This window comes from Amblyraja radiata, chromosome 2 (genome assembly GCF_010909765.2).
Source record: "Amblyraja radiata isolate CabotCenter1 chromosome 2, sAmbRad1.1.pri, whole genome shotgun sequence".
In the NCBI taxonomy this organism is placed as follows: Eukaryota; Metazoa; Chordata; class Chondrichthyes; order Rajiformes; family Rajidae; genus Amblyraja; species Amblyraja radiata.
In genome coordinates this window covers 101676255-101689525 of record NC_045957.1, presented here as the reverse complement: position 1 = coordinate 101689525, position 13271 = coordinate 101676255, and the positions used below count along the sequence as shown (strand labels likewise).

The window sequence follows — 13271 nt, the reverse complement described above, 5'->3', positions numbered from 1 at the left end:
CTTGTACCTTCTTTCCTCCTTTTCTCCCACGGTCGGAGCAATCGAATATCCCGCATCAGGGCGATTGAAGCTCCTGCGATCAGGGCGATTGAAGCTCCTGCGGTTGGAGTTCATGCAGTTGATCCCTAACAAAGGGAATGCCAGCTCCACTATGTTAAAGCCGCAGTGCAGACAGAGATACAATGAAAAAGTTGCATCTCCGTCGAGGAAAGCGATAAAAAAAGTTTTCCCCCAACCCCCCTCCCCCACATAATACAAAAACTAAAAGCACACTAAAAACATACAAGTAAACACAGACCAAAACAGCAAAAGAAGAAAAAGACGAGACAGGCTGTTGGCAAGGCTGCCATGTATGGTGCCACCTTGAAATATGGTGGAACCTTGAAATATCATACAAATATCATGAATTAGTGTTCCCTCATGTTGGAGAATGTAGGACACTGATTTGCAAAATTGCTTGTTGGAACTACCCACATGAGTTGACATATTTCAAAGCAACTTGTAGTTAATTAAGAGATACCAAAGAGTAGAATTATGAGCTACATCAAATTAAATGGATGTTGAAGTAGGGTCTTGACCCAAAACGTCACCTGTTCCTTTTCTCCAGAGATGTTGCCTGACTCGTTGAGTCACTCCAGCACTTTGTGTCTATCTTGGATGTTGAACAGTTGTTCTGCAGACTCTGCACTTAAGTTTGATCAACCCATCCAGATGACAGGAATGACCAGTATTTCAAACGTCACTATAGATATCATGAGCAACTCAAAAATTTGCAAAGTTTCTTCATTTTTAATTTTTTTTTTACCTTACACTGTTTTTGCACCCCCACCCCCACTCAGCCAACCTACTTTTCTCTCCTATAATGGGATAATTTCCTAGCTGCTATATATTTCAACTGTGTTGAACCTACGCCTCAGCCTGAAACTTGATAGTTGATGTTAGCCGGCTTTCGGTTTGGAGTATGTGCAGGTGAACCTCTGCCTCAGCCAGAAGAGCTAATTAGGTCTCTGGTTGGGGGTGAGGCGGGTGTAGAATGCCATCCCTTTTTGTCAATTTCTATGTCTCTGTCACATCTGTCTTCTGGATCGTCCTCCTTCCAGGAGCATGGCTTCACTTCTGCCTTTGATGACAGAACCCTCACGTATTTTCCATGTTATGATGCCCTCCTCTGCAGACAGAACAGCAATATTCCCTTGGCTTTGCCTTTCACTTAGCTAGCCCCCACATTAAACACCATGCTCCGCCATTTCCACCAGCTCTATTAATATCCCATCACCTGTCGCACCTCTTTTTTGCTTTCCACAGGAACCGTTCATCCCTCCTACCCACCATCTGTAGCAGTTTTTCTCCGCAACTGAAGTTGTAACACCTGTACCTCCTCCTGGTTCCTTCTGCCCATCATCTCTGCCCCATCTGCTTACACCTGTTGAGTTAACTGGTATTAACTGTTGCTTAACAGCATTCTGTTTCTATTCTGGGTTCCAGCATTGGCAGTCTCTCATTTTTGATTTGATATAGTCCATACTGCTTCCATTATTACACTGCTGTTAGATGATGGTCGGATGGAGGAGGAGACTGAATTTCCTTCTCCTTCCAGACTTGACTGTTGAGACCAATTGGTCCCTAAAAAAGGTTCTGAGTTCAATCAACTCCGAGCAGACTTGATTGGAAGATGAGGGCATATAATTAAGAATAACAATTCCTGATCTTTGTTCCATTTTGTAGTTCTTCGGCTTCGCATCAGCAATTCTATACGGCGTTGGGGCCTGGCAGTCCTACAAGATGTGGCGTGTTCCTCAACCATCAAGTAAGGAAGCTTTCAGATGAGGAAACATAAAAGCAATTTTTCCTTCATAATTCTGTTGCTTCAACCCCTCCCTCCCACCATCCCCAAACCATCTGCCAAACCATCCCCAAACCATTTGATGTCATCTGCAAACTTACTAATCATGTCTTGTACATTCTCATCCAAATCATTGACATAAACCACAGACAGCAATGGGCCCAACACCGATCCCTGAGGCACACCACTAGTCACAGGCCTCCAGTAACCTTCCACCATCATCCTCTGCTTCTTTCCATGAAGCCAGCTTTCTATCCAGTCAGCTAGCTCTCCCTGGCTCACATGCAATCTAACTTTCCAGAGCAGCATACATTGCAAAACCTTACTAAATGTTTTGCTGAAATCCATATATACAATGTATATGGCTCTGCCCTCATCAACCTTTTTGGTCACATCTTCAAAAAAAACCCAATCAGAATCGTGAGAGACGATTTCCCCTGTACAATGCCATACTGTCTATCCCTAATCAATCCCTGTCTATCTAAATGCATCTACATCTTATTCCTCAGAATACTCTCTGGTAACAAGCCTATAACAGATGTTAGGCACACTGGCCTATAGTTCCCAGGCTTTTCCTTGCAGCCCTTATTAAACAGAGGCGCAATATTCGTCACCCTCCAGTCTTCTTCCACCTCACCTGGATCTAATGATGATTCGTGCATCTCCGCCAGGGTGCCTACAATTTCTTCTCTAGCTTCCCACAGTGTTCTCGGATATATCAGATATATAAGATTGGGCAAATTAATGTAATGTTTAAAGTAATGAATTTTAATATTGGCTTGTGGGGTTTGAACCACTTTTGTCTCGAATCGTCGAGCTCAAGCACTCGCGTGGACCAGGCGTGATCTGGGCCGACCAATCAACGCCGACCAGGATGGTCAGCTGGCTGGGTGCAGGGGATGACGGAGCTAGGCTTCACCACAGTCAACACATTATCACACACACCTTGCCTTTTGTACTAATTGTTGAGCTGAATCATTTAAATATTAAACTGAGTGGTTATACATCACGTGACCCTCTTCAAGCTAAATATAGGCCAATCCCATTTTGGATAATGCAAGCTAGAAATTCCTTTTACTGCGGCACAACACCATTTGCCTAAACCAGGCTTTTCCTTTCTGAAATTGGTTATCTCACTTGCCCAATTTACTTCAATGTGACTTTGCAGAGACTAAACGCTTAACAAGTGGCAGAGATTTGTACAACCCGAATTTTAGATTTTAATTATTGTTTAAATATTTTCTTTGGGGTGTTGGGGGAGGAGAAGGGGGGGGAAACATGTAAGGCTCTTCCATAAGATTGGCAGATGGAATTCAAGGGATTTTCCCAAAGTGGATGCAAAATTGCTCGGTGAAAATAGTAGTGAATGGGTGTTTTTCTGACTGAAAATCAGTAAGAAGTGGTGTACCGCCGGGATTAATGCAATGACTAAGGCGCTGGTTAGACTGCATTTAGACTATTGTGAGCAATTTTGAGCACCATATCTGAGGAAGGATGTGCTGGCTCTGGAGAGGGCCCAGAGGAGGTTTATAAGAATGATCCCAGGAATGAGTAGGTTAACCTTTGATGAGCGTTTGTTGGCACTGGACCAGTACTCACTGCAATTTAGAAGAATGAGGCGGGACCTCATTGAAACATACAGAATAGTGAAAGGCTTGGATAGAGTGGATGTGTGGAGGATGTTTCCATTAGTGGGAGAGTCTAGAACTAGAGGTCAGCCTCAGAATTAAAGGACATTCTTTTAGGAGGGTGATGAGGAGAAATTTCTTTAGTCAGAGGGTGGTGAATCTGTGAAATTCTTTGCCACAGAAGACTGTAGAGGCCAAGTTAGTGGATTTTTTAAGGCAGGGATAGATTCGATTAATACAGGTGTCAGAGGTTATGGGGAGAAGGCGGGGAATGGGGTTAGGCACAAGAGATAGATCAGCCATGATTAAATGGCAGAGTGGACTTGATGGGCAGAATGGCTTAATTCTACTCCTATTCCTTATGACCTTATAACTTTTGTTTGTAAATATAAGTATAAATGACTTGGATAGGAATGTAAGTGGTATAATTAGTTTTCAGACGGCACATAATTAGTGGGATAGTAGATTACAAAAAGATTTTTGAAGGAGACAGTGGGACATAGATCAGTTAGAAAATTGGGTGTAACAGTAGCAGTTGGAATGTAATCCAGACAAGTGTGAGAGAACTCACTCTGGGAGGTCAGATTCTCGTAAGACATTTAAATGAAATGGCCGGTATCTTGGATGCATTGATGTATGGGCAGAACTTTGGGTGCAATTCTGCAGCTGCCTGAAAGTGGTGATTCAGATTGATAGAGTAGTGAAGGCGGCATTTGGTAGGCTTGCCTTCATAAGCCAGGATTTGTCATGTTGCAAATGCAGAAAAAAATTAGTTGGACCTGACTGAGAATATTGTGCAGTTCTTGTTGCTGCTCTACAGGATGTGGTAACCATAGAGCGTGCAGAAACTGGTCACCAGGAGGTTACCTAGAATGGAAGAATGTAGTTATGAGGATAGGCTGGGTTCATTTTCACTGGTACGACAGAGGCTGAGGGTTGACCTTGTAGATGTTGAGAACATTAGCAGGGATATAGTCAATCTTGTGCCCAGGACAGGACTCTAAAACTAGAGGGCTCAGTCTTAAGATGAGCAACAAAAAAAAAAAGGCAGTTGGACAGAGGTCTAATGTATGCAGATGGAATTTGTTGACATAGGCTTTATGGTTTGGCATGGCCGAGGTAGGCAAACGGGCCTGTTTCTATAATTATGTTTCTCTAATTTCATCATCTGGAGAATTCTCCACCTCTTAAGCAGTCTATTTGGGAAAATTATTGGTGTCAATCTGATTATAACTGGTCTGTTCTCTTTGCTCCATTAATTACAAAATATGCTAGGATCTATGGTTTGTACATATTCCTTAGGGTAGTGCAACTTCTTAGCCTTTTTATAAATGTACAAGTATTCTGTAAATGCTTTGGATTCTGTGGATAGATATACATTTATGAACTTTTTTGTTTCTTTACAGCTGTTACTGTATAACTGATCAGTGTCAGAAATTGGCAGCAGTTTCATCGGATTCATATATCCAGAGACTCAGTTGTGTTCACCCTTGAGATCTGAAGATTCAATTTATATTAACTGTGCTTGATAATATTGTCATTCGACTTAAGAAGTTAATTATTTTTATATTTTATAAATTAGCTAATGTAAAATTGCACCAAAGACAAGATGAACAAAATATTTTATATAAAAGCTTAAAAGATACATGACTTCATTCTGGTTCACTAGTGTTATACCATAGTACTGAGGCAGAGTCCAAAACCAAAGCGCTCAATATCCCTTTCATGAGATATCACAGATGTGTCCTGACCGGCTAAGTTCTTCCAGCAGCTACGCCTGCCTCTTTGTCGGGTACGTTGAACAATCCTTGTTCGATGCGTACCAGGGCCCCATCCCCGACCTCTACCTCCGTTACATTGACGACTGCTTTGGTGCCACCTCCTGCACCCACACACAACTGACTGACTTCATCCACTTCACCACCAACTTCCATCCGGCACTCCAATACACCTGGACGATTTCCGACACTTCCCTACCATTCCTTGACCTCACCATCTCCATCGCAGGGGACAGACTCCTGACCGACATACATTACAAACCCACTGACTCACATGGCTATCTGGACTACACGTCTTCCCACCCTGCCCCCTGTAAAGACTCCATCCCCTACTCCCAATTCCTCCGCCTACGCCGCATCTGTTCCCAGGATGAGACATTTCATACCAGGGCATCGGAAATGTCCTCGTTCTTCAGGGAACGGGGATTCCCCTCCGCCACCATAGATGAGGCTCACACCAGGGTCTCATCCATACCCCGTAACACTGCTCTCTCTCCCCATCCCCGCACACGCAACAAGGGCAGAGTCCCTCTGGTCCTCACCTTTCACCCCACCAGCCGGCAAATACAACACATAATTCTCCGCCATTTCCGCCACCTCCAACGTGACCCCACCACTCGCCACATCTTCCCATCTCCCCCCATGTCTGCCTTCCGCAAAGACCGCTCCCTCCGCAACTCCCTCGTCAATTCTTCCCTTCCCTCCCGCACCACCCCCTCCCCGGGCACTTTCCGTTGCAACCGCAAGAAATGCAACACCTGTCCCTTCACCTCCCCCCTCGACTCCATTCAAGGTCCCAAGCAGTCGTTCCAGGTGCGACAAAGGTTCACCTGTATCTCCTCCAACCTCATCTACTGCATCCGCTGCTCTAGATGTCAGCTGATTTACATCGGTGAGACCAAGCGTAGGTTGGGCGACCGTTTCGCCGAACACCTCCGCTCAGTCCGCAATAACCTACCTGACCTCCCGGTGGCTCAGCACTTCAACTCCCCCTCCCATTCCCAATCCGACCTCTCTGTCCTGGGTCTCCTCCATTGCCAGAGTGAGCAACAGCGGAAATTGGAGGAACAGCACCTCATATTCCGTCTGGGGTCCTTGCGTCCTTATGGCATCAACATTGAATTCCCCCAATTTGGCTAGCCTGTGCTGTCTCCTCCCCTTCCTTCACCCTCTAGCTGTCTCCTCCCACCCTCCCATCCGCCCGCCCTCGGGCTCCTCCTCCTCCTCCCTTTTTCCTTCTTTCTTTCCCCACCCCCCATCAGTCTGAAGAAGGGTTTCGGCCCGAAACGTCGCCTATTTCCTTCGCTCCATAGATGCTGCTGCACCCGCTGAGTTTCCCCAGCAATTTTGTGTACCTAAGTTCTTCCAGCAGGTTGTTTGTTGCTCCAGATCCCAGCATCTGTAATCACTTGAGTCTCCAACACTACCTTCAAATCTTCTCCCTTCCCCCTCTACTCTGGGTCTCTCTTCTCCCACCACATTTACCTCCCTCCCTAAGGTAATATCAACCACCTTGACTTTTCCATTCTCTCATCCACTCGAACCTTAACCCCTCCAAACACGCAACTCTCTACCCGCTTGGCACCAATCCCAAACGCACAAGCGAGCACAGTGCCATTGAGGTCTGGTGGAATGTCCTCTACGGTGTAGAAGCTGGATGGCAACACTCGGACACCTCTCCCAGGAACATGCCCCCACCAACACCATGGTTTCCCATACCATCACAGATCTTCCCTCTACTGTTTTCAACCTAATAGTGCCCCATTCCTACCTATCTCCTTCATTAGTGATGCAGTGATGAATTTAAACTCTACAGATGCTGCTTGACTTCCTGAGTCCCTCCATCATTTTGCTTTTGCTCCAGATCCCAGCAGTTGCTTGTGTCCATTACCACATAGCATTTTTGTTGCAAGTGCAATTTGTTCATTAAATATGTAAAAGTTAACCAATCATTATAATGCTTTAGTGTTCACACCTTTAAAATTACCAATAAAAATCCTCCGTGGTTTGAAAGTACCATTTTATTTTTGACATGCTGACATAAGGTTTTGATATTTTGTGCCAGACAGGAAACCTGCCTGACTGACTTTAGTTTCAATATATGTTCTTGTGCTTGATGACATATTGTATGGAAAGATGCCTTGTAAATAAAATAAACTGTTTTTTCTGTATCCTTTCCAACCTATTTATCACCACTTCTTCATTCGATGGCATTGAAACAAAAGATGCCAAGCTGTTTGCAAGCCTGATCCTGCCAGTAATATACTTATAATTACAGTTTGTAGTTCCTTGTCGGTGAGTGGGAACATGGAATCATAATTGTGTTTTCCTCTTGTCCAAAAGCCAACCATTCACTGTCAGAACAAAAAAAAATGCGGAAGCTAGTAATCTGAAATAAAATGGAAAGTGCTGTAAATATTAGTCAGGCCAGGTAGCATCTGGAGTGGGAGAAATAAGTAATGCTTTGGGTTGATGACCTTTTATCAAGTGGTACCTGACCTGTGCATTTCTGGCACTTTTTTGGTGTTATTTTTTGTAGTCTTTTCCCACACATCTGTGCACGTTATTGATTTCAAGTATTTCTTCTCTTAAAACATTATTATAGAACCTACTTCCATCTTTCTTTCTGCCAGATCACAAATGTGTAACAGTGTTCCCTTGTGTTGCTCCATATTCTTTTGCTAATCACAAATCTGCACCCTCTGGTTACTGGGCCAGAATTAGAATTGAAAAGAGTCTTTGACCTGAAACTGGTTTATTTTCTTACTGTCTGACCTGGTAAATATTTCCAACATTTTTGGATGTTCAGCTTTTCAGCATCTTTTGCTATTCTTCATCTGGTACTGGAAATGGTTTATCCTTTAATTTAATTTTAAAGAACTGTTAGAGAATTTCTATAGAACCCCTGCTTAAATTTCATCTGCTCTCAGGAGACTAATCATGTATTTTCCTGTCTCCTCAGATCAGTGAGACCCTTAGTAGCTGCTGCTATACTCATATCAAATGTGTTGTCCTGAGTGAATGTTCTTTTGGGTTGTGGACATCCGTCCATTTCAGTCTTAGTATAATTTGCCGCTGTTTGTGATTTGTTCCTCTATTTAAAAAGCTTGCCAGTTTCATGGTTTAAAGTCTCAAGTTATAGTATAACTTCAAAGGTGTGTGTGTCTACAGCTGTCTGTGTTCCTTTTAAAGTATGCTATATTACCCTTCAAATCCACTCTTCCCTGCTTTTGCCCATTTCACCAGATGTCTGTAATCTGTTGCTATTTTGATTGTACTACATATCTTAGTTTTGCATCATCTGCAAACTGAGGTTAGATATACATAAGCACAAGGCTTAATATCAACATTGGGAATGTTCTGAAAACAGACTCTTGCGAATACAATAAAATTACCGTCCCATCTGAAAATGATCAATTGAATACAAAACAAATGCTGTAGATACTGGACAGACTTGGCATCCGAGGTGTGAAAAACAATTAAAAAATGTTGGTGTGTTGACAAAGAGTGCTTTTGAGGCTTTTATCCACTGGTTTATCCGTTGCCATATTAGTATCACTAGTCAACACGATGCCTGTCCAATAGTCATTTAAGGGGTTTATTTGTAACTTGGTAAGCTTAGAAATTCAGTGGAAATGGGCACTGACTGAATGAATGAATAAGTTTATTAGCTAAGTATTCACATGCAAGGAATTTGCCTTAGTGCTCCACCCGCAAGTGACAACATGACATACAGTGACAGGAATGACACATAAAACATTAAACATAATAATGCATTACTCTACTCGGGCTAGTAGTTTGAATGTCCAAATGTAGTCTTCAATGCAATTACAATTCTGAATCTACTCTGCCATCGATTCAAGGCTGATCTATTTTTTCCCTCTCAACCCCATTCTCCTGCCTGCATGTAGCTGTTGTGATGGGGGGGGTGGGGGGAGAGGGAGACCACACCACATTATGAACAGCAACCTAAATTGATAGCAGTACCATAACAAAAAAAATAAAAAAGAGGTCAATCAAATAGTGAACAGAAAATCCTGGGAACATTCAGGTCCAGCAGCATCTTTTAGATTTTGGTTTATTATCATCACATGTACCTATAATGCTCCAAAAATGTAATAAAGCTTTGTTTTGCATGCTATACACACAGATCAGATATACCCTACATAAATACAATGAAGTCAAAGTCAAGTGTAACAGATAGACCAAAGGGAAAGATATAGAATGCGATTTAAGAAAGAACTGCAGATGCTGGTAAATCGGAGGTAGACACAAAATGCTGGAGTAACATAGCAGGTGAGGCAGCATCTATGGTGAGAAGGAATTCTCAGCATTGTATCACATCAGTTCCATAGACAAGGTCCAATGACCACAATTGGGGAAATGAAACAGACAGTACCCTAATCTAATAGAAGGACTGTTTGCGCCCGTAACAGAGGGGATGTTTCTGAAAGCAGCTGCTCCATCTGCAGAGAGAGTTAGTGTTTCAGTTTGTCAAGACCTAAATCAGTCCATTCATACTGCCTCCTTTTATATTGGCTTTCATCTTGGTAAGATATACATGCCACACACCTTCATATACCAAATTCTACCACTGTCTTGGATATTAAGGTAACCAAAGCAATTGCTGACCATGCTTCCAGCCATTTGTGGTAGGGAATTCAAAAACATCAACATCGCATCTACTGTGATGAGCCCAATTTTTAAAAAATAGGTTCACTGAGACATGTAGAGAGCAAAGATCGAGTCCACTCAATTTCTCTTGACCCGATGAAGTCACCATTCCAGGAATTTAGAGAACCTCTACTGCAGTATCCTTTTTTTCCAGGAGCAGCCCCCAGAATTGTACATATTATTTCAGATGATGTTTCACCAGGACCATATATAATCAGAGCTGCCAACATTGGGTGAGAGTTGGGAGTGAGATTTTGCGAGAGACCAAGCCTGAGGGAGTGTAGCGACCGGGGGGGGGGGGGGGGGGGGTTACCTTAGTATCCCCCCTCCCATTGGTACAGAGCTTTTGCATTTTTCAGCTTGAAATTGTGCAATCTGGTGCATACTGAAGCAAGTATTTTAACTTACACTTGAATGCAATATTTATGCTTTAAATTGGATTAGCTATGAATAAGGTTCGGCTAAATTACATTACTAATTACATTCCACAGTAGAGCCAGGCTCTGATCAACAGGTGCAGCACATGAATGATCTTAATATATTCATAACAAAATTTCGTTTGAACCCCTTGGGGTTCAAATGACAAATAAAATTGTATTGTATGTATGAAAATCAGATTATAATCAAACACTTGGCCCATGTTGACCAACCTGGGTCTCACTGCACACCTGGTACTACTGACCCCGACTCCAGTTGCATACCATCTCTCATCCCTGACCCCGAGTCCAGCCTTACACCTGGCCCCATATACTACCCTGATCATAGCTGCTTACCTGCTTAGGTTCCCAGTGCTGAACACTACCATTGTCTCAGCTTTGACGGCACACCTTGTACTATTCCAGACCTTGACTCTGGATGCACACTTGGACTTGCCCCTCTGCACTGACAATATATCTGGCCCACACATAAAGCCCCATATCTGACCCCCTGGACTTAACCTATTATGTTCAAGTCGACAGGTGCCTACAAGACTAAATTTTGTATAACAAAATCTGCCACATCCATTGGCTTCCTTGTTATCTAACATGCTAGTTACTTTGTCAAAGAAGTCATCAATTGGTTGAACACAATTTCTCATCCATAAAATTATACTCACTCAGATGTATGTATTAAGTTACCATTTCCTTCATTTTCCTAGCAATCTGTCCTGAAGTCATTTTCACTCCCAATATTTTCAGTATTTTGCCATCTTCCTCTCAGCTGGGACTTTTCTGAAATGCAAAGCCCAATAATTATATATTTAAGCAATATTATTCTATTTAATGTGATCTTGAGAGTACATAATATTTTCTATGGTATTCATAACACAACAATAATTACAAAAAACTTTGTTTTGATTGCACCTACCAACATGCATACATTATATTACAGTTAATATGTACCGAGGGCAAATTTTTGTTCCAATGCTCCCCATTCCCAATTACATTTACATTGAAGTTCCCTGCGCACACCTGACAGTGATCTCTGTCTGAACTAGAGGGGCCAGAGAATGTGTTTTGAAAGCGGGGAGGCTGAGCGATCACTGACCTTGGGGGCGAGGGAGTGGAGCAACTGAGTGGGGGGAGGGTGTGGAAGGTAGGTCCCCCCCCCTCCCATGGTACAGACTTTTTGAAACTTGATGTATTAAAATCATGTTTTAGTGCATTGTAGAAGTATGATTTCAATGTATTTTGTTTGAAGTATTTTTAAGAGGTAACTTTTTAAGGGGTAACTTTTTTCACACAAAGGATGGTGGGTGTATGGAACAAGCTGCCAGAGGAGGTAGTTGATGCGGGGACCATCCCAACATTTAAGAAACAGTTAGACTGATACATGGATAGGACAGGTTTGGAGGGATATGGACCAAAAGCAGGTAGTGTAGCTGGGACATGTTGGTAGGTGCGGGCAAGTTGCGCTGAAGGGCCTGTTTTCACACTGTATCACTCTATGACTACATTATACCTCCACCATGCATGAATGCTTCAAAATCAAGAGGTCGAGTTTTATTGCCATATACTCAAACATAGAAAATAGGTGTAGGAATAGGCCATTCGGCCCTTTGAGCCAGCACTGCAATTCAATATGATCATGGCTGTTCATCTAAAATCAGTACCTCTTTCCTGTTTCTTCCCCATATCCCTTGATTTCGCTAGCCCCAAGAACTAAATGTAACTCTCTTGAAAACATCCAGTGAATTGGCCTCCACTGCCTTCTGTGGCAGAGAATTCCACAGAATCACAACTTTCTGTATGAAAAAGGTTTGTCCTCATCTCAGTCCTAACTGGCCTACCCTTTATTCTTAAACTGTGACCTCTGGTTCTGAACTCCCCCAACATCGGGAACATTTTTCCTGCAGTTACATTAAGTGAAAATCTAGCAAGCAAGCAGGATGCTTTCTCCATTTGAAGGCCACTATCTTCCACCGTTTCTACCCAGTGCTTGGTACTTACTTCTGGTTGTCCTCCAGGATGCACCGAGCCGCAGCCTGATCCATGCCGGTCACTTGGGCAAATTCAATACAGAGATTCTCACGGCAGCGGCGCAACGCTTCCGACGGCACGGAACTCTTGAACTGAGGCTGCTCCATGGCCAGAGCTGCAGCGAGCGACTCGCCAGTCCGGCAAACACTCGCCAGCCCCGGCTCCCCGTCCGCATCTGTCCCCGCCGCTGCTTCTGCTTCCATCCCTCCCTCAGCCCCGGCTCTCCAACACCCGCGGTCCATGCAGTTTGAAATTTTCGTTGATCACAGAATTTCTCACGGCAGAGTGTGAGAAATTTGTGATCAGCATGAGAGTGTGAAAATTTGGCCAAATGCGTGATTCTCACGCTCAAACCGTGAGAGTTGGCAGCCCTGTACAATTAACAAGACATCTTTACTCTTGCACTCAAATTCCAGTGCATTTAATTTCACTGCCTTAAATTAGAATGTGTCCAAATTTCCATGGTGCCTCTAAATATAAACATCTTTCAATCTCTCGCCATTTGCAAAATGTTACACTTTCTTTCTACAAAGTTCACAACCTTGCATTTCTATTTTAAAAAAATCACTGTCCATTCATTCATCCATCCTCTCCCTGAAGCCTCTCCACATCCCATTGAACCATCTGGATAATTTGCATCACCAACAGTCGGGAGCAAACTGACGAAGATGCAGGTGGATGCTCTATCGGTGTCCTGGATCACCAACTACCTGACTGGACGACCACAGTATGTCAGGTGACATGGCAGTGAGCAACCCAGGGGGCCCACAGGGGAGGGTCCTCTCTCCTGTCCAGTTCACCATCTACACCTCGGACTTCAGATATAACTCGGATTCCTGCCACCTGCAGAGGTTTTCGGATGACTACAATTGTGGGCTGCATCAGTGAG

At 43.4% G+C, this 13271-nt stretch overlaps 1 protein-coding gene across 1 annotated transcript in view; it reads left to right on the top strand.

The window, feature by feature from the left end:
- The window catches only part of cmtm7 (CKLF like MARVEL transmembrane domain containing 7), a 37146-nt gene extending 29726 nt beyond the window's left edge, over positions 1–7420 (top strand). Inside the window, exons 4-6 of the mRNA XM_033012351.1 lie at positions 1726–1807; positions 4878–5230; positions 6610–7420. Coding sequence (XP_032868242.1) covers positions 1726–1807; positions 4878–4891 — 96 coding nt within the window. The 3' untranslated portion in view covers positions 4892–5230; positions 6610–7420. The remainder of the gene's footprint in view (positions 1–1725; positions 1808–4877; positions 5231–6609) is intronic.
- The last annotated feature ends 5851 nt before the right edge of the window (positions 7421–13271 follow it).